Source organism: Eleutherodactylus coqui, chromosome 1 (genome assembly GCF_035609145.1).
Source record: "Eleutherodactylus coqui strain aEleCoq1 chromosome 1, aEleCoq1.hap1, whole genome shotgun sequence".
NCBI lineage: Eukaryota > Metazoa > Chordata > Amphibia > Anura > Eleutherodactylidae > Eleutherodactylus > Eleutherodactylus coqui.
This window is the reverse complement of record NC_089837.1, coordinates 341,697,076-341,721,267: the sequence shown is the minus strand read 5'-3', so window position 1 is coordinate 341,721,267 and position 24,192 is coordinate 341,697,076. Positions and strand designations below refer to the sequence as shown.

At 44.8% G+C, this 24,192-nt stretch overlaps 1 protein-coding gene across 1 annotated transcript in view; it reads left to right on the top strand.

Annotated features, from left to right (window-relative positions):
• The window catches only part of LOC136576576 (multidrug and toxin extrusion protein 2-like), a 58,201-nt gene that overhangs the window by 10,389 nt on the left and 23,620 nt on the right, over positions 1-24,192 (top strand). Inside the window, exons 3-6 of the mRNA XM_066575970.1 lie at positions 2,077-2,145; positions 11,185-11,333; positions 18,602-18,644; positions 22,593-22,637. Coding sequence (XP_066432067.1) covers positions 2,077-2,145; positions 11,185-11,333; positions 18,602-18,644; positions 22,593-22,637 — 306 coding nt within the window. The remainder of the gene's footprint in view (positions 1-2,076; positions 2,146-11,184; positions 11,334-18,601; positions 18,645-22,592; positions 22,638-24,192) is intronic.

The following is a 24,192-nucleotide window of genomic DNA, read 5'->3' as shown; positions in this document are numbered from 1 at the left end:
GGCGCCCGGATTTGTTCCCCGACGTGATCTTTATCCGCGGACCTTTCCCCCGTCTTCTGTACATGCGCCCGTCAGCAAAATGGTGTACGCATGCGAAGAAGCTGCAGAGGACCCAAGAAATTAAAATCTCCATGCTCCTGGCTACCAAAGGTAGCTAAGAGTCTGGAGATTTCATGGGGGGCCGCAGTATGCAGTTCCTGGTCACGTGATCGCCGTTAACCATGTAAAAGATAAAAAAAAATTAAAGTTGCGCCTCCCTAATCTGTGAGGGGAGGTGAAATTACTTACCTAAGCCCTCAAGCAGTTTTCCCCAACGGTGTATTTATCCACGGGCCTTCCCCGGCTTCTGCGCATTTGCGGCAAATGGCGGATGCAGGCGCAGAAGGCGGGAAGGGCCCAAGAATTTTAAAATCTCCTTCCGCTCTGGTTCAGAATTACGTAATCCTCTTGCAGAAAACAGAATGTGGCATGTTCTATTTTACCGCGAATATCCACAACATAGTGCACAATGGGTTCTATGGTCGCGGATATACCTGCAATACATACGCAATTAAATTGCAGAATTTTTTGCGCATGTAAAAATCGGACAAATGACCGCTGCCATTGAAAAGCATAGATGCGAATCGCAAACGCAAAAAACATGCGCAGCAAAAAAATGCCCATCTGACTGAGCCCTTAAGGCGCAAACATGCTTGGTTACTAAGGGGTTAAGGTATTACACAGCAATTCTTGCTTTTGTTTTTCCTTTTGTAGCTAGTGTTTTAACTTCCCTATTCCTCCAGGCATAGAAGAGGTTGCTAATGCAGAGCTCCATAACTAGTTGCAGGTCTTTGTCTAAAACTATCACTGGGCAGTTGAGGTCATCAGTTTGGCTCTCTTTCTCAAATTGCTGCTCCTGTCTCATTGAGACTCAGGACCATCCTGCTCCTTCTGCAACATCTGGCTTACACTGGAGTGGCTACTCGGGTGGCTCTGGTCCTCTCTGAGCGCTCTAGTCAGCCTGCCCCTTTGTGCCTGGACCCATATGGTTTCTAGCTCATTTCGGACGCTCCTAACTGACTTCTGGCTGAGCACTGATGTGCTTCTAGTTGTGCAAGATGACCTGCCTCTGGTTGCGGTGTCTGAATGCTTGTGTTAACAAAGGATCAATGGAGGGGGAGATTCGCACAAATAGGAGGTGGACTCCATTAAGATTTTCCTACAATTAGACAAGGAAAAAAGTGTGCAGATTAAAATGCAGCTCTGACAGGAGATCTATGGTAGGAACTCTCAGTCCCTTACCATGATTAAAGGAAATGGGTCATTCTCCCACTCTGGGTCTGTAGAGCACAGCACTAACCCTGGTCCACTAAGTGTTTATTTGGTAGGGGGTGGTTATGTTTTTGATGGGCTACATAGTTATTGCCTTCTTCCCTTTGTTCTGGGTGGCTACCATTCTGCAACAAAAACAAAGCAAACAATCCAGGTTCAGATATGCTATCTTATGTGTAAGAACCCTCTCTGTCTAGCTTGTACAGAAAAAGTGGTTAAAGAGGAACAATTCCTACAGAGATAGAGCCATGGCAATGAAAAAATAAATATGTTGTAGTTCTTGGAATGCAATGTTGAAAAAGCTAAAATAAATCCATGGTCATTAAGGTGCAAAATAATCCAGTCATTAAGGGGAACTATAATATTTACACGTAGGATGATGAAAGGCTAACACTGTCCACTTTAAATATTTACTCCCCAAGTAAAAAAAAGTTATACTAACCCAGGACATCTATGGACATCTTCTATTGACCCTTGACTCTTTCATTCTTATGGGAACATTTACTTCAAGTCTCCTGAGTATTTGAAATGAGACTAACAATAAAGTATAGACCTGTAGACCTCAATGATTTGAGACATTTATTTATTCTGCTTTACTTCTTTCTTTTCCCTAAATGGCTACATTTCTAAAGTTACCTTTATTCTACATTGGGCCTACACACATTGTGATAATGCTTATAACAGCTCTGTTATTTCAGAATGGTATTATCGCTATAGAAATAGAAGATGTTGTTAGGTTTAATTAGCTTTATAATCTCTTAACAGGTTATAAATGTTTCCGGTATATCTGTGGGCTCTGGTTTAGCCTCTGCTTGCGATACCCTCATGTCTCAGGTATGTATGACTGATCTATGGCAGTGGTGTAGATATAGTGTGAAGAAGGTGCAGTCACCCTGTGGCCTGGTACCCAATATGTTCGAAAAGGCCTCTCTGCCACACAAAAGCACAGCAGTTCTATAAGTGGCATGTGATGTTGAAAAACAGATTCTGTAGTTTGGCCCAACAACTTCAAGCCTTTGCTTAGTGTTAAGATATTCCTTATACTTAGGGCTCTATCACACTAGCGTTTTTTACTGCGTATTACGCTTACATTTTGCATGTGTAATAAACGTTATATTACTTTCAACGGTGCCTCTCACGCACAGTACATGCGCAAAAAAGAACACAACATGCTCTATCTTGGCGTGTATTACACGTGAATACACGCCAAGATAGTGTATGGGGATTTGTTAGCATGCAGCAGTACAATGCATTGCATACTGCTGTGTGCTAACTGCGCAGGACATATGCCTGCGGAAAAGACTCGTGTGAAAGAGCCCTTAGTGTTAAGAATTGTTTATATTTGCCAGTACAGTATTATACAGCCATGTATCAGTGCAGCCGTTTGTATAACATGTCCCTGAATTAGCAACATATTTATAAATAAGTTGTACGATTTAGTATTATATTTCAGACACTCCAGAGGCCTATAAAACAATGGATGTTAATATGTTGTCATACACGGTAATCTAATTGGCTCAAATAATTATTTAATAGCAGATAAATAGGTAAAACATAAACTGCCAACAAAATAACTACAGTATCAGTTACCATGAGTCTGTAATTTATCAACCGGCAATTTATGCTTGTAGCCAGACCACAGGACTTGTAAAGTTTTGTTTTTATATATATTTTTATAAGCAAAGGACACATGAATTGTCATTCAGGCCCAATATCCCCCTTGCCAGTGTGAAGGAGCCTTTAAAAGCTAGAAGGCTGTCAATTAGGACATGTGGGCCGTGCCATCAGCACCCACGAATAAACTGATAAACTGCACTCATGTCTTGCTAGGAATTGCAGGAACAACCTGTAGGTCCATTAAACCATTACACATTACCCCATATGTGACGGACAGCTGCAATCAGCATGTCTACCACTACTTTATGTTGCCCAAAGTGAGGGCAGCACAAAGTACATGACAGGTTCCCTGTAAAGCCTTGTAATGTTCGTACCCTTAGTTGCCATTGACTGATATTTTAACTCTGCTTCCTTCTACGAGTTAAAGATCCATCTTGAAATAATTTTCTTTAGTTAGGAATAATATTTAGCATTAAGAGTGCATGCTAGGCTTTTGTTTTGGCCTGTTTGTATTTCAAAGGTAAGTACCTGTAAATAAAACACTTTCATTACATACTCATTTATTATGAAAACAAAATGCAATACAGTTTGCAAGCTTACATTTTTTTTTGCTGGCAATAGAATTGACATCCTGTTAAATGGCACACAGGAAGTGGTTGTTGTGTTTCATACTTGTGTTTTAGTGACGTCACTGACAAATCATATGACTACGAATACAAAGTATCTCTACATGCATTCATCTGCTCTCAACAATGGAGCCTGTTTTCACTACACAGAATACTGTATCTTCAGGGGATCAGAAACGGAACTTCATCTCAAGCTGTAGAGCTGATAGTTTTTATTGTCTTTCACATGCCTGGGCACATGATTTTATCAATACAGTCACATTACTGCATGACTTTTTAACGTGTGGTCAGCTGATGATAATACTAGCAGCGAATGGTAATCATTATGTTTGACAGTAATGTTATATTCACAACGCGCCTTTGCATCTTGCTGAAACATCCTTTTTTACTTCTTTTTTAGTCTTAAAAAACAGACTTTTTACAGAAGAACAGAAGTAAATTTTTGTGACATATTTGTTGTATTAGTTTGTGTTCATTTGTATCTGTTGTCAAATGATCAAGTTTTTTAAAAACTTTTTTCCCTTTTTTTTTTAAGGTGTTAAAGAGGGCTTATCCAGCTTTTAAAAAATGTATTGCCTGTGCTTAGGAAATCCACCATCTGGGACTAATGCTCATCTGCTGATTGAATGGGCTGCGATGTTCAGATATTCTCTAGCGTAACTATCGCCCATTGGTCTATATGAAAAAAACAAACACGTGAATAGCTATAATGCTTTTGTGTGCTTCCTGTGAAATATTTGGATTGCACACAGGCGGGAAACCCACCTGTATGATTTCAAGATAATTCAAACACATAGGTTATTTGTTTAATCTGCAGCCCAACAAGAGAGGCAGCTGGCTGCACACGGGCGGATTTGCACTGCGGATCCGGGGCGGGCTTCCGCCTTCGAATTCTGCAGCAAGTGCCGCCTATAGCATGCAATGGCAAAACGTGATTTCCTGCCCACGAGCGGAAATCGATTGCGATTTTCAGCTCACGAAGGGGGAGAAATCACAGCATGCTGCAATTCTGTGCAGCTACCATGTGGACGGCTTCCATTGAAGTCAGTGGAAGCTGCCCGCTTCGCGACCCATCGTCGTTGCTAGGCGACGGCGCAGCATTATCTGTACTGTGCCTGTGCGCTGGCGTGTCGTCTGGCACATCTGCAACACAGATATGAAGACGGCGAACAGGTACACTGGGATCGCCGCGTGCAGGCGACCGAATGCAGAGCCATTGTTACTTACAGTGCATACTGTATTTATACCGACATGGGTTAGGCCTGGCAAAATAATCCATAGAATAACAGAAGGCAGTTTAGCACAACTAGAATCACTAATTAATAGTAAGCATTTATTACTGCAACTATTGAATATGAGAGATTGTAGTTGTGAAACAGATTTTTTAAATTTAAGCTACGCGAATATAAAATGTTTGGAAGAATGGTTGTTGTGAATCTCCCCCTCTCTCTCTATCTTGCTTCCCTCTCCCCCACTCTCTCTCTCCCTGCTGCTTCCGTCTCTCCATGCCAATGCCGCTTTCGTCTCCCCCACCCCATGCCAATGCCGCTTCCGTCTCCCCCACCTCTCCATGCCGCTTCTGTCTCCCTTCCTCTTCATGCCGCTTCTGTCTCCCTTCCTCTCCATGCCGCTTCTGTCTCCCACTCTCTCCATGCCGCTTCTGTCTCCCCCTCTCTCTATGCCGCTTCTGTCTCCCTTTCCATGCAGCTTCTGTCTCCCCCCCTCTCCATGCCGCTTGTCTCTCCCACCTCCATGCCGCTTGTCTCTCCCACCTCCATGCCGCTTGTCTCTCCCACCTCCATGCCGCTTGTCTCTCCCACCTCCATGCCGCTTGTCTCTCCCACCTCAATGCCGCTTGTCTCTCCCACCTCCATGCTGCCTGTCTCTCCCACCTCTATGCCGCTTGTCTCTCCCCCCTCCATACTGCTTGTGTCTCCCCCCTCCATGCTGCTTGTCTCTCCCCCTCTCTCTCCCCATGCTGCTTCTTTCCCCCTTTCTCCATGCTGCTTCTTTCCCCCTTTCTCCATGCCACTTCTCCTCCCCCATCTCCAGACTACTCTCTCCCCCTGTTATGTTCATCCTGGACTGCCAACAGGAACAGGGTATGAGGGGCAGTCAGAACAGACGTGTAGACTAGCTTATATAGGTAGCTAGATGCAGAACGGACAAAGGAAGTGAGCTAAAGGACAGAGCTGTCACTCAGAACACAGATAGGGAGAATGACCCTAGGTGGCAGGGGGGATGGCAGGACCCTACCTATAAGCGGGGCAATCGCCTTGATAAAGGCGGCCCTGCACTGGCCTGACTATCCCTGAAGAGGTAGTACACGGAACTATGCAGAACTGACAGCAATCAAATGCAAGACAGACAATAGACACAAACGGAACAAACCCGAACACAGGAGTCAGACTGACAGCTCAGGGAACACTGAAACATAATTCACAACTCCCAGCCAGGAAGAGCAAGATTATATAGGGAAGAGGGAGAAGCCAATTGGCTGATAACAATGTCAATCACCAGCCACATCTCGCTAACAGTTGCAGGACTAATTAACCTGGACTAGTACACACAGGAGATGTTAACCCTGGCTTGACAGAATAAAACCTACAGAAACAAAGGTGTGCTGGCAAATATTTGACAGTGCGCTGACTGAGACATGACTCCCCCCCCCTCTCTCCATGCCGCTTGTCTCTTCCACCCTCTCTCTCCATGCCACTTCTCTCTCCTCCCTTTTCTCTCTTAGCTGCTTCTTTCTCCCCCTCCCTCTCAACCCTCACCATTCCGCTTCTCTGCCCTCCCTCACCATGCCGCTTCTCCATCCCCCCTCACCATGCTGCTTCTCTCTCTCCCCTCTCCATGCTACTTCTGTCCCCACCTCTCCATGCCTCTTCTCTCTCCCCCTCCAGACCACTTCACTCTTTGACCCTGTTCCTCCATGCCGCTTCTCTCTTCCACCCTAGCCCTCCCTGTTGCTTCTTTCTTCCACACTCTTCCTCCATGCTGCTTCTCTCTTCCACCCTCTCCCTCCATGCCGCTTCTCTCTTTCACCCTCTCCCTCTTAATGCCGCTTCTCTCTTCCACCCTCTCCATGCTGCTTCTCTCTTCCATCCTCTCATGCCGCTTCTCTCCCCCCCCCCCCGACTCCATGCTTCTCTCTTCTCCCCTTTTTCGCTCTAAGCTTCTTTCTCCACCTCTATAATTACCTTCTCCATACCGATTCTCTCCTCCCTCTCCCTGCCGCTTCTCTCTCCCCTCTCTCCATGAAACTTCTACTCCCAGTTCTCTCTATGCCTCTTCTTTCCCTCCTCTTTAGACTTCTCTCTTTCACACCCTCCCTCCATGCCGCTTTTCTCTTCCATCCTGTCCCTCCATGCCGTTTCTCTCTTCCACCCTCTCCCTGCATGCCGTTTCTCTCTTCCACCTTCTCCCTCCATGCCGCTTCTCTCTTCCACCTTCTCCCTCCATGCCGTTTATCTCTTCCACCCTCTCCCTCTTCATGCCGTTTTTCTCTTCCACCCTCTCCCTCTTCATGCCGTTTCTCTCTTCCCCCTCTCCCTCAATGCCACTTCTCTCCCACCCTCTCTGTCCATGCCGCTTCTCTCTTCTACCCTCTCCCTCCATGCTGCTTCTCTCTTCCATCCTCTCCCTCCATGCCGTTTCTCTCTTCCACCCTCTCCATGCCGCTTCTCTTTTCCACTCTCTCCATATTTCTTCTCTCCTTCTCCCTCTCCATGCTGCTTCTCTCCCCCCCAACTTTATGCTACTTATCTCTCCTCCCCTCATCCTCTCTAAGCTTCTTTCTCCCCTCTCTCTCACAGCCCTCTGCATACTGCTTCTCTCCCCCTCACCATGCTGCTTCTCTCCCTACCTGACCATGCCGCTTCTTTCTCCCCCCTCTCCATGCCGCTTCTCTTCCCACCTCTCCATGCCTCTTCTCTCCCCCAGCCTCTATGCCGCTTCTCTCTTCCACCATCTCCCTCCATGCTGCTTCTCTCTCTTCACCCTCTTCCTCCCTCTCAATGCTGTTTCTCTCCCCCATCTCCATTTCGTTTCTCTCTCTACATGTCAGTGAGAGTGTCATTGTCATACTGGGTCTTCAGTCTCTCCCTCCGCTGCTGGGTCTTCAGTCTCTCCCTCCACCGCTGGGTCTTCAATCTCTCCCTCCGCCATTGGGTCTTCAGTCTCTCCCTCCGCCGCTGCAGCCAGCACGGACATTCATAGTCATGAGGGAGAGAGATGCCACGAGAATATGAACGTCGCCTAGCAACACCTGAATCTTGATAACGGCTCTCGCCATTAAACTTAACATGGGAAACTTTGATGGGGCCGGATAGGTCACTGAATGCATTTGCCTTAAATTTTGGGATTTCACAGCGGTGATGAGGATCTAAGGAATCCAATGACACCAAAATCATCCTCCTAAGGTGAGGCAAACTGGTCAAACAGTGGTGCAGGAAAAAGCATGTAGGCTTATTTATATTAGATACCACAAGCATCTGTGTGAACAAACAAAAAAACTAGGTCATATAATGTACTGCACACCGAAAATAGCTACTAGGCTACCAAAATTTATTGAGAGAGCACAGCATTCTATTTCTAAAATAGAACTTAATAACTTATGCACACAACCATCTTTAGGCAACTTTATATCAAACGGTAATGCCAACTCTTCAAATACTGTACTGTTTAAGGAGTTCATAATACCTCAAGTCTTACATTCACAGGCGTGTGAGACAAAAGCAAACCCCCTATACAAATTGCAACCCTGTAAATCCCTAAACCTAATGTAATGCGCTGAGGTCGCACATCCAGATCTCCTATAGTTCAACAGTACCATAACTTAAGTTGAAGTATTGTGTCCATAATATAGGCAGAAAGAAGACTTATATTACGGTTGTTTTTTTAAAATGGAACTAGTACAAAACAGTAGATCATGGTAACCATCAGTGGATTAAAATGTCTTTTTTGACTGCTTTAAAGCTTTTCAATCTATTAGAAATGCATTGGGCATTTCTCTCTGGTGATATTTGTTATCGCTATGAATGTAGCATGTAACGCTAGAGAAATAGTCAGCATATTTTGCACTAAAGATTGAGTATAGTCAGGATCAGGAAAGGGCAGTAAAAATGTATAAATTATGTTTAGGTATGTGTATGGTGGGATCATCTGTGCAATCTATTTGATGCCATGATTCAAACGCTAGTAAAGGTCTGGGCTGTGGAGTTGATAAGCAGGCAAAAAAGGGTGATTAGATAGGTAAATGCTCATCTTCTCTCTCCTTTTCTGAGGGAAAAAATACTATCATAGGTGACAGTCAGAACAAGTGTGCTTGCTTAGGGCTTAGTCAGACGGGCGTTTTTAGCCGCGATTTGCGCATGCGCATGCGTCCGGCGATTTTTTTAAAACCATTGCTTTGCAATGGTATCGGACACATGAGCGCTTTTTATGCGCTCGTCCGATAAATTATAGAACAAAAAATCGCAGATCGCACCTATCTGCGATCTGCGATTCCTGTTCTCTTCTGTATATGCGCTCAATGGGGCCGGCGGCAGCAGCACCGACCCCATTGAGAACATATAGAAGACAAATCATCTGTAACAGCTCTGGCAGAGAAGAACGATGTTTGCCCATTGAATTCAATGGAGCGGCAATACAGCCGCTCCATTGAAAGCAATGGGCTGCCGGCGTGTGCGGGGTGAATTGTCGGGAAGGGGTTAAATATATAAGCCCTTCCCTGCAATTCATCCTAAAATGTGTTAAAGTAAAAAAAAATTGTATACTCACCTTTCCGCTGCAGCCGGAGTCCAGCCGCGGCCGCTGTCAGTTCTCCTGAACTGCTTCTCGGCACTATTCAGCCGGCGGGGCTTTAAAATCCCCGCCTGCTGAATGATCTGCCTCTGATTGGTCACAGCCCTGACCAATCAGAGGCTGAAAACACTCACACACCCATTCATGAATTCATGAATGGGTGAGTGACTGCTGCCTTAGGGGCAGGTCTGACTCACATCCATTCATGAATTCATGAATGGGTGTGAGTGAGGCATGCCTCTGATTGGCTCAGCGCTGAGCCAATCAGGGGGCAGGTCTGACTCACACCCCCTTCACACCCACTGCAGGATGGCCGCGCGGAGCTTCGGCTGCCGGCAGAAGGTAAGTATACAATTTTTTAAAATTTTAACACATTTTAGGATGAATTGCAGGTAAGGGCTTATATATTTAAGCCCTTACCGACAATTCATCCCGGGCTCGCCCGCAGCGCATTGCTTTCAATGGAGACGGCTGTATTGCCGTCTCCATTGAATGCACTGCGCTGGACAGCTCCGGCCCGTTTCTAATGAAACGCGGCTAGGAGCAGATTTTCGGGCGATTTGCGGGTGACTTGCGCGCACCGGTCACGCGATTTGCGGATGCGCATCCGTCATGCGATCCGCAAATCGCGCGAAAAAACGCCCGTCTGACTGAGCCCTTATTGTTAAGGGAGTTCCTAGCATCAGTAAAAGTCCATGTTACCACCCCCTAGGGTCATGTACAGTTGCACAGTCAGACGGGGGGGAGTTGATCTTCATCTCTCATCTCCCTGTAACTTTCAATATGTCCACTACAGCCCCCTTCCTTGCACTTCAGCTTGCTTGTCTCAGACTAGGTCACACCTAGAGAAGCTATATTAGTCTTTTTTTCGAAAGCCAAAAAGCGTTCTCTGCAGTGCAACCTGAGTTAGGCCGTCTGTCCACGGCCACGACGGAATATCGCTAGCGATGTTCTGCCGTGGGGGAGGAGCACTAAAAGGTCTTTGCGATGAGCCTATATTAATGATAGGCTCACTGCAGAGAATCGTGGCATGCCGCGATTTTAATGACGCGAGTGGAAAATCGCTATGATTTTCCACTCGTGTGCAGTAGGGTGCGCTTTCCATAGTTATGTGATTTATCGCCGTGGATCTCGCAATGACACCTCGCCCGTGGACAGCCAGCCATAGAGACATCCATTTGCAGAAAGGAGTTATATGCGTTTCGATAATAAAGTGACTCTCTGCAAGGATGTATGAGATACATTCTGAGCAGGTAAAGGTTGAAGCCCCTTTGAAAACATTAATGGATCTGTCTGAAAGAAAAAAATCAAATGGATGCTACAGCAGGATTGCCGAGTGTGATGTGAACAGGCCCTAAAACACTCGTTAAAAATTGATACAAATTTATATCAAAGTTTAAAAGTGACCTATTGGAGCAGAAAAAGTACAGTACATATTTAGTAATTCACATGGATGATATTTAAGGCATTCAAGGCTAAAGCACACAGCCATATTACAGATTTGTATGGTACAGGTATGTGATATATAGTGCTGATTTACATGGATGCATGCAGAGGTTTTTTGTATTTTCTTTTCCACAGATTTCACATTGGCCCATTAAACTAAAACTTGGCATGCTCTATCAGATGCCATATTATAGAGTTATCATTTCCTTTCCTTGTATGGGAAAAGATGGTGCTTCAAAAAGTAGTGCCTTTAGGTTTGTAATAGATACCCCTAAGAACTCCATGCACCACCATATAGGGCCTGTATTTATGGCATTGGTGTATGCATGAGCCTTTAGAATGATTTTTTTGTTATTTACTTTCTGTTAACTCCTAGACCTATGGAGGAAAAAACTTGAAGCGTGTGGGAGTAATACTACAGAGAGGCATTCTCATCTTGTTGCTCTTTTGTTTCCCATGCTGGGCCATATTTATCAACACAGAACAAGTGCTGCTCCTTTGTAGACAGAACCCAGATGTGGCCAGGTAAGCATTGTTTTAATGTCACATTATATATAAAGAGGGTCCTGTTGTGTGTTTCTACAACAGAGTCGAGACAGTTTGGGCATTTTGAACACAGCCAAACTTTTATGTCAGTACCTCCTAAACGCCGTCCATATACTATCCGATTTGCGGGCTGCCGCACTTTACATGTACTATTTTCTTCTGAGAAAAGGACATGCAGCAATTTTTTCAGAAGGCCCCTGGCTGCCATGGCACCCGCACGGCTCTGTGCGATCTCCTTGGAATTGACAGCAGCATTTAAAGGATTAACAGCTCAGATGAGCCACTTTCACATCGACGAGAGCAACTTGGGTGCAACTTATATCGTACAGCGCACAGACACTCTGTACATGTGCTGTGCAGGACACTGCACATTACATGTTCCATTGTCGTATAAAACTCTCATGAGAATGGGGCATCGATTTTTAAAACTCGGATCATCAGTCAGAATGAAAAAACACTGTGAATGATTTTCTGTGTGAGTTCATCAGAAATCTGAATATGGCATTACAAAGGCTTTTCTTGTGCTAAGATAAGAGAACAATAGCTTTTTAATGGCTTGAGTTAAGATAACTTTCTGCAACGAAGTAAAGGCCCATTTACACAGAACGAGTGTCGGGCAAATGATGCCTGACACTCGTCCCTGTGTTCCCGCGCTCCCGTGCTCCTGCCCGGGAGCTAGCAGAGCAGGCTGGTTCACAGAGCAGGCAGCAGGAGGCGGGGTAGTGCAGGAGATTTCACTCCTCTCGCTTCCCTGCCCCCCTCCATTCACATAGAACAGCCGCTGTTCACTACTGAACGGCCGATATCTAAACTGCACGATGAGCGATGAGCTTCATCGCTGATCGTTTATGCAGCATAAAAAATCAGCGATGAAGCTCATCGGTCATCGTTCATTTTAAGCAGCCAACGTTCAGTAGAAACAGCCGGCACCCGACGTTCAGGGGTCCCCTACAGTTTCTCACGCCAAGAACGCAAGACGCTGTGCGGTTGATAGGCAGCCGGGGGCCTGCTGAAAGGCCCTAGGGCTGCCTATGCAGAGCGCCTATCAAGCGCACGGCTTGATAGGCGCTCTGCATAGGCAGCCGTAGGGCCTTTCAGAAGGCCCCTGGCTGACTAGCAACCACACAGCGTCCCGCAATCTGACCAGACAGGCTTGATAGAAGCCTGTCCGGTCCCTGCACAGAATGATGTAATGCCATAGCATTACATCATACTGTGCAGGCCAGATTTGTTCGCATATTGCGAAGTTCGTAACTCGAACATTCGCAAGTAGGGGACTATCTGTATTTATTAAAAGTGCCAAAATTGAAAACATTTTGAAAAAATTGTTACTTTTTCACATTTCCAATTGCAATATCTAAAATATGTGCAAACATACTGTGCAAATTTTTAATGAAGTATATATAATTCCATCTGTTTACTTTATTCTGGATGCACATTTAAAAACCTCAGGTTTTTTTTAACCATTTAGGAGATTAATTATTAACATTTTGAGGTACATTTTTCTTTTCGTACACTAAGCCAAGATTGCAAAAGCTCATAAGTGACAGAATGATAGATACCCCCACAAATTATTCCATTTAAAAAAATGTATTCACTGAAGGGGGTCATGAGTATTTTGACCCCATGTTTCTTTTCAGGAGTTAACCCCTTAGGCCTCATGTCCACAGGCAAAATATGATTTAAGATCCGCAGCGGATCTCCCGCACGCGGATCCGCATCCCATAGGGATGCATTGACCACCCGCGGGTAGATAAATACCCGCGGATGGTCAATAAAAGGGATTTTAAAAAAAATGGAGCATGAAAAAATCTGGACCATGCTCCATTTTCGTGCGGGTCTCCCGTGGGGACGGCTCCCGCGGGCTTCTATTGAAGCCTATGGAAGCCGTCCGGATCCGCGGGAGACCTAAAATAGGAATTTAAAAGAATTACTCATCCGGCGCGGGCGGGGAAAGCCTTCTCTTCCTCACGGCCGGATCTTTCTTGCTTCGGCTCGGCGGATGTGCCCGGCGCATGCGCGCGGCACGTTGCCGACGTGCCGGTGACGTGCCGCCGGCGTGACGAATTCATCCGCCGGCCGGAAAAGAAGATCCGGCCGTGAGGAAGAGAAGGCTTTCCCCGCCCGCTACGGATAGGTAAATGCTTTTAAATTCTTATTTTCAGCGCTCATGTCCGCGGGGCAGGAGGGACCCGCTGCAGATTCTACATGGAGAATCTGCAGCGGATCTTATTTTCCCCGTGGACATGAGGCCTTAGTGACCAAGCCTGTTTGCGCCTTAATGACCAGGCCAAATTTTGCAAATCTGACACGTGTCAATTTAGCATGGAAAAAGACCAGAAAGGTTTTGCATATCCAAGCGATTCTGAGATTGTTTTTTCGCCACATGTTGTACTTCATTTAGGCGGAAAAAAAAGACCGATAGAATTTGTGTTTATTTATTAAAAGCACCAAAATTGGGAAAATTTTGAAAAAATCGTCATTTTTTTTCACATTTCCAACTGCAATATCTCAAATATGTGCAAACATAATATAGAAACTTTTGCTAAGATATATATTTCCATCCGTTTACTTTATTTTGGGCGCACATTGGAAAAACTTTCGGTTTTTTTTTAACCATTTAGGAGACGTACAAATTTAACATTACTTTTCAGCATTTTGAGGAACACTTTGTTTTCCTACACCAATCCAAGATTGGAAAGGCTCATAGGAGTCAAAATGATAGATACCTCCACAAGTGACCCCATTTTAAAAACTACACCCCTTAACGTATTCACTGAGGGGTGTCATTAGTATTTTAACCCCACAGTTTTTTTTCAGGAGTCAATGCAATTTAGAAGAGAAAAACTAAAATTTCATATTTTTGCAAATATGTCATTTTAAAGACAGGACTTTTTTCTATAATACACATGAAAATGAGGAGTTGCACCCCTGTTTGTCCCGTGCTCAGAAACATACCCATTGTGGCCCTAATATTACGTCTGTATACACAATGGGGCCCAAAATGAAAGGAGCAACCGGTGGCTTTCGGAACAGAAATTTTGCTTGAAGGAGATTTAGGCCCTATTGCACACTTGTAGAGCCATTGAATGACCAAAACGATGGAGAACCCCCACAAGTGACCCCATTTTGAAAAGTAGACCCCTTAACGAATTTATCTAGGGATACGATGACTTTTTTCACCTCACAGTTTTTGAATGAATCTAAGCCAAGCCGAAGGAAAAAAAATACGATTTTCATTTTTTTGGTAATTCTGTCATTTTAAAAGCTGTTTTTTTTGTACAGCACATAAATGAATGAAGACTTGCATCCCAAAATGGATACCCCTGTTTGTCCCGTGCTCAGAAACATACCCATTGTGGCCCTATTACTACGTCTGTATGCACAATGGGGCCCAAAATGAAAGGAGCAACCGGTGGCTTTCGGAACAGAAATTTTGCTTGAAAGAGATTTAGGCCCTATTGCACACTTGTAGAGCCATTGAGTGACCAAAACGATGGAGAACCCCCACAAGTGACCCCATTTTGAAAAGTAGACCCCGTAACGAATTTATCTAGGGGTACGATGACTTTTATAACTTCAGTTTTTGAATGAATCTAAGCCAAGCAGAAGGAAAAAAATATGATTTTCATTTTTTTGGCAATTGTGTCAATTTAAAAAAATTTTTTTTGTACAGTGTACATAGGAATGAAGACGTTCACCCCAAAATGGATACCCCCGTTTGTCCCGTGTACAGAAACATACGCATTGTGGCCCTAATCTACTTACAGGACACATGGCTAGGCCCATAATGGAGGGAATGCCCACTGGATTTCAGGGTACAACTGAATAAATTCCAGGCCCCATTGCCCACTTATACGGAAAAAAAATTGACTTCGTAAAAATAATCCCCTACCCGCCATCCCAATTTTTAATATAAACTGCGTTTTATGTCCGAAAACAGGGGTAATTATGGAGGCTGGTTGGGATGGGCACATGGGGCAAGAAAACCGGGTATCCCCCCCCCCTTCTCGCTTTTTTGGGCGTATTTCGTGACCTCAGCGGCAGGAATGGGGTGTAAAAAGTGGCGCTCTTGCTGCGGTGCTGTGGTCTCACACAGAAGGCGCTCAACAAGCTGCTCCTGGAACTGCATGAAGGCGAGCGTTCGGGGGGCTTCTTGTAAATTACAGATTACAGGTAGCGATCCAAATAACGCCGGGCTCTCATGGCCGTATGCAGAATCCGCTTACGGAGGCCCGCAGCAGATTCCAGCTGTGACCCTGCGTATGGCCGCGTAATGAACTGCGCATAACTGCCTACTCACACAGGCGGTCATGCGCAGTACACTGTTTTTTGTTTATATTTCCCGCGCCGTCGCTTAGAGATGACCCAGGTACCCGCAGCCCGTTCACAATGTGTTTGCACATGGGCTGCGAGTATATCCGCGGTCATAGAGCACAATGGGCTCTAGGTCGCGGATATCCGCAGTAAAATATAGCATGCCGTGTTCTGTTTCTGCGAGTGGATTCTGTAATTCCGACCCGCTAATTAGGGGGGAATTGTGTAATCCAATGCATGTGATTGATCCGTGGATTACCGCTGATCAAGTGCATGCAGAACCCGTAATTCCTCTCCGGTCATGCGTGACCGGCCTAATGTTATATTGCTAATTTATCACGTGACCGGGGACCGCTCAACGAGGCCACCGGTCACTGCTCCAAGCACTCAGCGACCGTTGGTCACTGGGAGCAAGGAGATTTAAAATTTCCTGGGCTCACTGGCTCCTGCGAATGTGTCCGGTGTTTTGCCAGCGGTCGCGTGCGCAGAATCCGGGAAAGTTCACGGAAGAAGATCGCGTTGGGGTACAAATACGGAGGCCTCCGTTAAAAAGTTTCATCTCCTTTCACCGATCGCTTCCGTGAGGGGAGATGAACCTTCACCTTTTTTTTACTTTTACGTGATCGCCATTATGCATTGGATAACGGCGAACACGTGACCAGGAACCGGTCACCGCGGCTCTCCGTGAAATCTTCAGGCTCTCGGCTAAGTTTTGTAGCCAGGAGCAGGGAGATTTTAAATTACGCTGGCAATCCACAGCTTTTGCGCATGCGTCCGCCACTTTGGCGACGGGCGCGTGCGCAGAAGCTGGGGTAAGGTCCACGGATCAACATCCCACCAGGGAGCAAATCCGGGACCTTGGGTACGTAATTTCATGCCCCCTTATGGATACGATCCGTAAGGGGAGATGAAACTTTAACTATTTAAACTTTTTTTAACTTTTAACTTTTTTTTTTTTACTTTTTAACTTTATATGATCACCGTTATCTGATGGATAACAGTGATCATATGACTGGAAACCGCATACAGCGGTCCCCAGTCATATCTCCCTGCACTCGGCTATCTGTGACAGCTGGGTACAGGGAGATTTTGAATTTGCCGGGCTCGCCGGCCTTCTGCGCATGCGCGCCACATCGGCGCATGTGCAGAAGCCAGCGGAGGGTCCCGACACCGGCCGGAGGACGCGGAGGAAGGCGGGTGAGTATTTTCACCTTCCCTCATGGATCCGATCCATGAGGGGAGGTGAAGCTTTTCTTTTTTTTACTTTTTTCTTCACTTTTCCGCGATCGCCATTATCCATTGGATAACGGTGATCGCGGTACTTGGGACCGCTCACCGCGGTCCCCACTGACATCTCCTGCCTCCCGGCTACCTACAGGAGACAGGAGATTTTAAATTTCCCGGGCCGCCAGGCCTTCTGCGCATGCGGCTGACATAATGCCGCCTGGTGCGCATGCGCAGAAGACTGGCTTCGGGGCCCGGAGGACCAGGAGAGCGGGGAGCAGTGTGGCGGACCCGGGTGAGTAATTTCAGCTGCCCTGATGGATCCGATCCATCAGGGCAGCTGAATCTTTAACTTTTTTTGAACTTTTTAAAATTTTTATGCGATCGGCGCTATCGATTGGATAGTGCTGATCGCATTGCCCGGGTGGGGTCCCCGCAGTCCGGGATGACAGTTCCATGCTGTCGGCTACCTGCGGACACCGACCGCATGGAGCTGTCACGTCCAGAGCCCGAGCGGCTTTATTCTCTGCGGGACACATGTTTTTACGTCCTCAGAGAATAAAGCTTACTTTGTGAGGACGTAAAAACACTATGAGCTGGTCGTTAAGGGGTTAATACAATTTAGAGGAGAAAAAAAAAAATGTTATATTTTTGCAAATTTGTCATTTTAAAGGCATTTCTTAAAGTTTTTCTTTCTATAGTGCACATGAAAATGAGGATTTGCACCCCAAAATGCATACCCCTTTTTGTCCTGTGTTCAGAAATATACCCAATATGGTTCTAATATTATGGGCCAAAAAGTGTAAAAAAAAAACTAAAAAACTGAGGCTAAATGCTTATTTTTTTCATTTTGCCTCCCAAAAAAGGAATAAAAGTGATCAAAAAAGCCATGTGTACCCCAAAATGGTACTCCTAAAAACTACAGCTCCTTTTGCAAAAAACAAGACCTCACAGATGTATGTCTATAGAAAAATAAAAAAGTTGTAGGACTTTGAATGCAGCAAATAAAAACAAATAATTTCCCAAAAAAAGGTTTTTATTGTGAAAAGTGCAAAAACCTAAAAAAAAAAAAAGAATTTTGGTATTGTTGTAATTGTGTTATTTATGCCGCATGATTAACGCTGTAAAAAAAACCCACAAAAAACAATGGCAGGATTGATGCGTTTTCTCTCCCTGCGATCATAAAAAAATAATAAAAGTTTTATAATATAGTCTATGCACCCAAAAATAGAAAAATAAAAAAGTTATGGCTTTTGAAAAGTGGAGCTGAAAATCCCTCAAAAATCGTTGCGTCCTTAAGCCCAAATAGGCCATGTCCTTAAGGGGTTAAAGTGAGATGTACTTGTGTAAATCAAAGCTTATCCCTTTATTTAAAAACAAATTCCTCTGGTCTTGTGTGCAGCTGTAGACGTCAGACTATTTAGCCAAAACTGGAAACTAGTCAAAAATTCTGACCCAGTTAAATATTTAGTCTTAACTCTACATAACGTATTAAAAATCCTTATCATGGAGAAAACGTTTCATTTCTGGACGGTATGTATGAAGCAATTAAAGTTAATTTTTACAAGATAAATGTCACATGGATTACTAATCTATCAGTTTTCACAAGATTATGTGAATGACCTCAGTAACATTTTGACTTTGAACTAGGTTCATTAATAAGTTCCTAGATGTTAATACGGGATTTGTTTTCTATATCTTTTTAGGTTAACACAGACATATGTGATGATTTTTATCCCTGCTCTCCCTGTAAGTTCTGCTTTTTGTTCTTATTTAGTACACTTGTGAAATTAGGAAGAAAGCAAGGGAATTTTTGGACTCGTAGACAGTCTGTCAATAAATTCACATATAATGTTTTACCATGTAATATCTTTATTGAACAAGTAATTTAAAGGCTATGAACACCTCCATTCACTGAAAAGGAAGCCAGTAATGCACCACCTTAAAGACTGCAGGGCAGGCTCAATCGCCATAGACCCTAGTAGAATGCAGAGAGCCAGATTGCAATATGGAGGAGCTACTTGTTCAATGCAGACTAAAGGCCCATTTAGACACAATAATTATCGCTCAAAATTCGCTCAAAAGCCATCCTTTGAGCGATAATCGTTGTGTGTAACTGCACTGACATCGTGCAGTTTTCGTTAAGCCGTCTCTCGTTGTCTTTCAGCGTGCTGAAAGACAATGATGAGCCTTATCAGGAATTCACAGGAGGATAGAGCTGATACTATTGTTTCAGCTGTATCCTGCTCCCTGATGACAGGCGGGGTATGAAGAACAGAGCAGTCCATACCCCAGCCTGGCGCTCCGAGCAGAAAACAGTTGGATACAGAAGGCAAGCGGGGACACCCCACTTGTCTTCTGCATCCTCCGCTCAGAGCGCTCAGCTGTATAACAGCCGGGCACTCGGAGCGGGGAACAGCTGAGAGAGAGCCCTGCTGATGGGATTGAGAGTGAACATCATTCTGCTCCTTGCTAAATATTGAAATATATGAAAGCTACCAAAACTAAATGCTTTGAAAGTTTTAGGAAAAGGCAATTACAAAAAATGCTTTTTAGCTCCATAATACTTGCAAATAAATAAAGAAATGATCCAAAGGTGAGCAGCATTTAGTTGGTTCATTGACACCTGACAATTCAAATAATGCAAACAAACCAAATTAAATATTCATATTTTTCAACTGACTTTGCTGATTGTTATTTTTTACACAAGTACAGATGTTTAACGTGTGGCTGAATGCCATTTATGCAAGCGGATAATTGGTCAGATTTGAATTAGAGATGAGCGAACGTACTCGTAACGAGTACTTACGCACCCGAGTACCGCCATTTTTGAGTACTTCAGTACTCGGGCGTAAAGATTCGGGGGGCGCCGGGGGGCTGGGAGAGGCGCGGCGGTGCGGGGGGGAGCAGCGGGGAACAGGGGGGAGCCCTCTCTCTCTCCCTCTCCCCCCCCCACTCCCCACTGCTACCCCCCGTGCCGCCACGGCGCCCCCCGAATCTTTACGCGCGAGTACTGCTGTACTCGAAAATGGCGGTGCTCGGGTGCGTAAGTACTCGTAACGAGTACATTCGCTCATCTCTAATTTGAATGCTAACGAGCAATTATGCACAATAAACTCTTACTGTATGTAAAGTGACTGATCAATTACCGTTTAAACCCTCAATGATCATGTGAATAGTTGTTTATGCAGACAAAAAATTGATGCTGATTGTTATGTCATCAGGGGTCATTGTCTGGTGCAGCCTGCTCTATACACAGTGAGTGTTGGCTGTCTTCAACAGCTGACTCTCAGCTGCACCTGCCTAGATTAGTGATAACTTTGACTGCAGCAATTAAACCTTTAGTTGTTGCTGTCAGTTTTGACAGCAGCATTTTAAAAGCCTGACAGAAGGAAAGGGCTCCCTCTGTCACCTGAACTGCATGCCTGAAACAATATCATGGGCAGCTGTTTCTGTATCATGGCAGCTTAGTGCCTTCTGAAAGCTCCCAAAGGCTGCCACATTTTTCTTCCTATTAAGCCGTGCCGATGGTACAGCTTAATAGAATGCCTGCAGAAATACAATATACTACAATGCTGAAGTAATGTAGTATATTTTATAAAAGACTATATGATTGCTAGTTAAAGCCCCTATGAGGACTAAAAAAATAAAATTTCCCAGTCATTGCATCCCAAAAAAATTTAAATTGTGTATTGTCGCATCCATAAAAGTCTAGTTTGTTAAAATATCATATTATTTATTATTTAATTATTCTGCACAGTAAACAAAATAAAAAAATGCAATGCCAGAATTGTGCTTTTTTTTTTTGGTCACCTCATTTCCTGAATAAATAGCGAACAAAAGTTGTAGCTGCTCCAAACATAGTACCACTAAAAACTGCAGGTCAACTTGCAAAAAACAAACCCTCACACAGCTACATCGATGAAAGAATAAAAAAGGTATGGGGGTCAAAATATAGAGACTAAGGCCTCCTTCCCACGAACGGATTTACGCCGCGTAATTCGCGGCAAAAATCCGCTGCGTTGCCCCCTGCTATTAGGTTCTATTGACCCTAATAGCACAATGCTCACAGTGCAGAATTCCACCGCAGAATTCCGCACCGTGAAATCTCCCGTCCTCACCCGCAGCATGCTCTATTTGCCGCGGGTGTACGCGCGGCCGGCTCCCATTGCAGTCAATGGAAGCCGTCTGTTCACGCTATCTCCCGCTGTAACACAGCGGAAGATAGCGTGAAAACGCTTTCCCGCCTACCGCCGGAGCGTCATATGACGCGGCCGGCGCGTCACGTGACACGGCCAGCCGCGTCATGTGACGCGGTGGGCGTGTCACATGACGCGGCGTCGGTGGGCGGGGAAGCGTCTTCACGCTATCTTCCGCTGGTAAGTATGGGGTCTCTGAGGGGCGCCGTGACGGGCTTCGCCACGGAATATTCCGCAGCGGAGCCCGTCACGGCCGTGTGCAGCCGGCCTAAAAGCAATTTTATTTAAATGGTACCATTGAAAACTACAGCTTGTTTTGCAAAAAGCAAACCCTTAGGGCTCTTTCACACAAGTGCATAAAGGGCGACGGCGTTTTTTGCATTTTTTTAACTCTGCTATATCACTGCATTTTTTTAACACGATTGTCAATGGGACTTTCTAATGTTAAAAACGCATCACAAGTTTGTGCTTTGCAATTTTTGTGCGATGCGCTTTTAACATTAGAAAGTCCTATTGACAATTGCGTGAAAAAAACACAAGTGTGCAGGAGCCCTTACCCTGCTAACATAGGAGTCTATAGGACTCAGCGGCGTATATTGGCCAAAAGATAGTTCCAGAACTATCTTTTGGCTGAGCGTATATGCGCTGGCCGCGTATATGTTCAAATTTTCATGTATATTCACCCACGTGAACGGATGCATTGAAAATCAATGCCTCTCATGGGCGCGTAAAAACGCACCGTATATGTGCTCGTGTGAAAGTGCCCTTAGGCTGGGTTCACACGAGGCGGAAATCTCGCGGAATGACCACACCGAAAAGATTTCCGCGGGATAAGCGCAGTTTCAAAACCTGCGGCCTTTCGGTTTGAAGCGGCTTCCCTGCCTGCATTTCCGCTGCGGCCATCTCTTCCCATAGAGAGGAGAGGCCGCTGCGGAAATTTAAAAAAGAATTGACATGCTGCGTCTTTGTTTTCCGCACCGCATGTCCTTTTCTGCGAGGCTTGGCCGCAGCGTGTGGATGAGATTTTTGCAAAATCTCATCCACTTTGCTGGCTAATCCCAGGATTAGGAGCCACTGGCGGAATTGCCGTGCAGACATTTCGCACGGAAATTCTGCGGCAATTCTGTCTTGTGTGAATCCAGCCTCATGTAACGATGATGCCAGAAAACAATAAAGTTATGATTTTTTTGAAAGTGGGCAAAATGAAAAAAAAAAAGGGCAGTAGTGGGAAGGGGTTAAATAAGCAACTAAACATTTTAAACAGTTATTTACAGGAGGTTGTGTGTAAATGCTTGTTTGTCATTTCTAATATGTTTCTTACAGCAATCATATCTGTGATCACTAATTGGAATATCTGCTTGTGTAACTAGACTTTTGGAAGCCATGTCCTTGGCTATTATTTGTTTTTTTTTACATTTTTTAAAATCAATGTATGTTGATTTAAATATAGATTATAAGAATTGTCACTGCTATAGTTTGTTCTGATTTTCCATTACAGGCAGTATTCCTTTATCAGCTAGAGATACGATATTTACAAAACCAGGTACATCTTATGACATTTGTGCTGTTTTGCTACATTTTTAGTTTTTCTTAATGTTTCTTTTTTTTCATATTGGGTGTTTATATCAACAAAGTAATAGCGGCAGATTTATAATACCGTTCACACCATTTTTCTGATGCTTTAGTGAAGGTATTTGGGCTACTTTAAATGATGCACAGAATAATTCATTAAAGAAGGGAGATGGGAATACCTCTTTAAGTTTTTTTTTGTTTTTATGTTTTTTTGGGGGGGGGGGGGGGAGGGGGGTATTTGCTGTAGGTGAAGGAAACTGCCATAGGCACAGTCCAAACTTGTATCCAAAAGGAAAAATCCATATACTAGACACAATATTCATTGTATGACAGAATCTTATCACATCTTGTATGCAATACAAGAACAATCATATATAGTCCAGTGGTAGCACTTAAAGAAATAAGTCCACATATCTCCCCAAAGGATGCTGTTGAAAAAGAAACTGGTGTATCTTCTTGTGCAGCATACCACTTGTGGATATTGTCGATACTGTTTGTAACACCCCTTAATTAAATCTCTAACAGAAGATGGGCAGAAATTGCATGGGAAAAGAACTAAATGCAGCCTGAGGGCTTAGTCACACGGGCGCCCATGTGACTGAGAACTTACTGCAGGAAGAAGACGGCCGCACTTCAGGACGGACGACTCCCCGCAGTGCCGAAGAAAGAACACATGACCGGCAATGAAGCCGGTCACATGTTCTTTCTTCCGGCTCTGCAGAGAGACATCCGTCCTGAAGTACAGCCGCCTTCTTTCTGCAGTAATACGGGCGCTGATGCGCCCGTGTGACTAAGCCCTGAAGGTGCATTCACATGAGCGTGTGCGTACATAGGTGCGCACAAACCCGTGCACCCATGTACGTGCATAAACACACATGAATGCAGGTCCTTGCCCATTGCCTTCAATAGGGCCGCGGCTGCTGCCTGCAACCCCTGCAGTGATTTTCAGGGAAGGGCTTAAAAAATAAACCCTTTCCTGAAAATCATCCCTAGAATATGTTAAAAATAAAAAAAATATATACTCACCTCTCTGCAGCTGCTGGGGCTCAGGCGCGTTCAGCCCCGTCCTCTCTGAATCTCTTTCAGCAGGCTGGAATTTAAAATCCCCGCCTGCTGAAACGGCTGTATCTGATTGGCTGAGCGCTCAGCCACTCACAGGCAGTGCTCAGCCATTCATGGAATTCAATGAATGGCCAAGCGCTGCCTGTGATTGGCTGAGCACTGTGACCAATCACAGGCAGCGCTCAGCTCTCATTCAATGAATGGCTGAGCGTTGCGTGTGATTGGCTGAACACCCACTTGTGTTTTTTTAACGCTGCAATATCGCTGCGTTTTTTTAACGCAACTATTAATGGGCCTTTCTAATGTTAAAAACGCATCGCAAGTTTGTGCTTTGCAATTTTTATGCGATGCATTTTAACATTAGAAAGTCCCATTGACAATCACGTTTAAAAAAACGCAGCGATATCGCAGCATTAAAAAAAGGCAAGTGGGTGTTCACCCTAATGGTAGTAACCTTAGGAAGG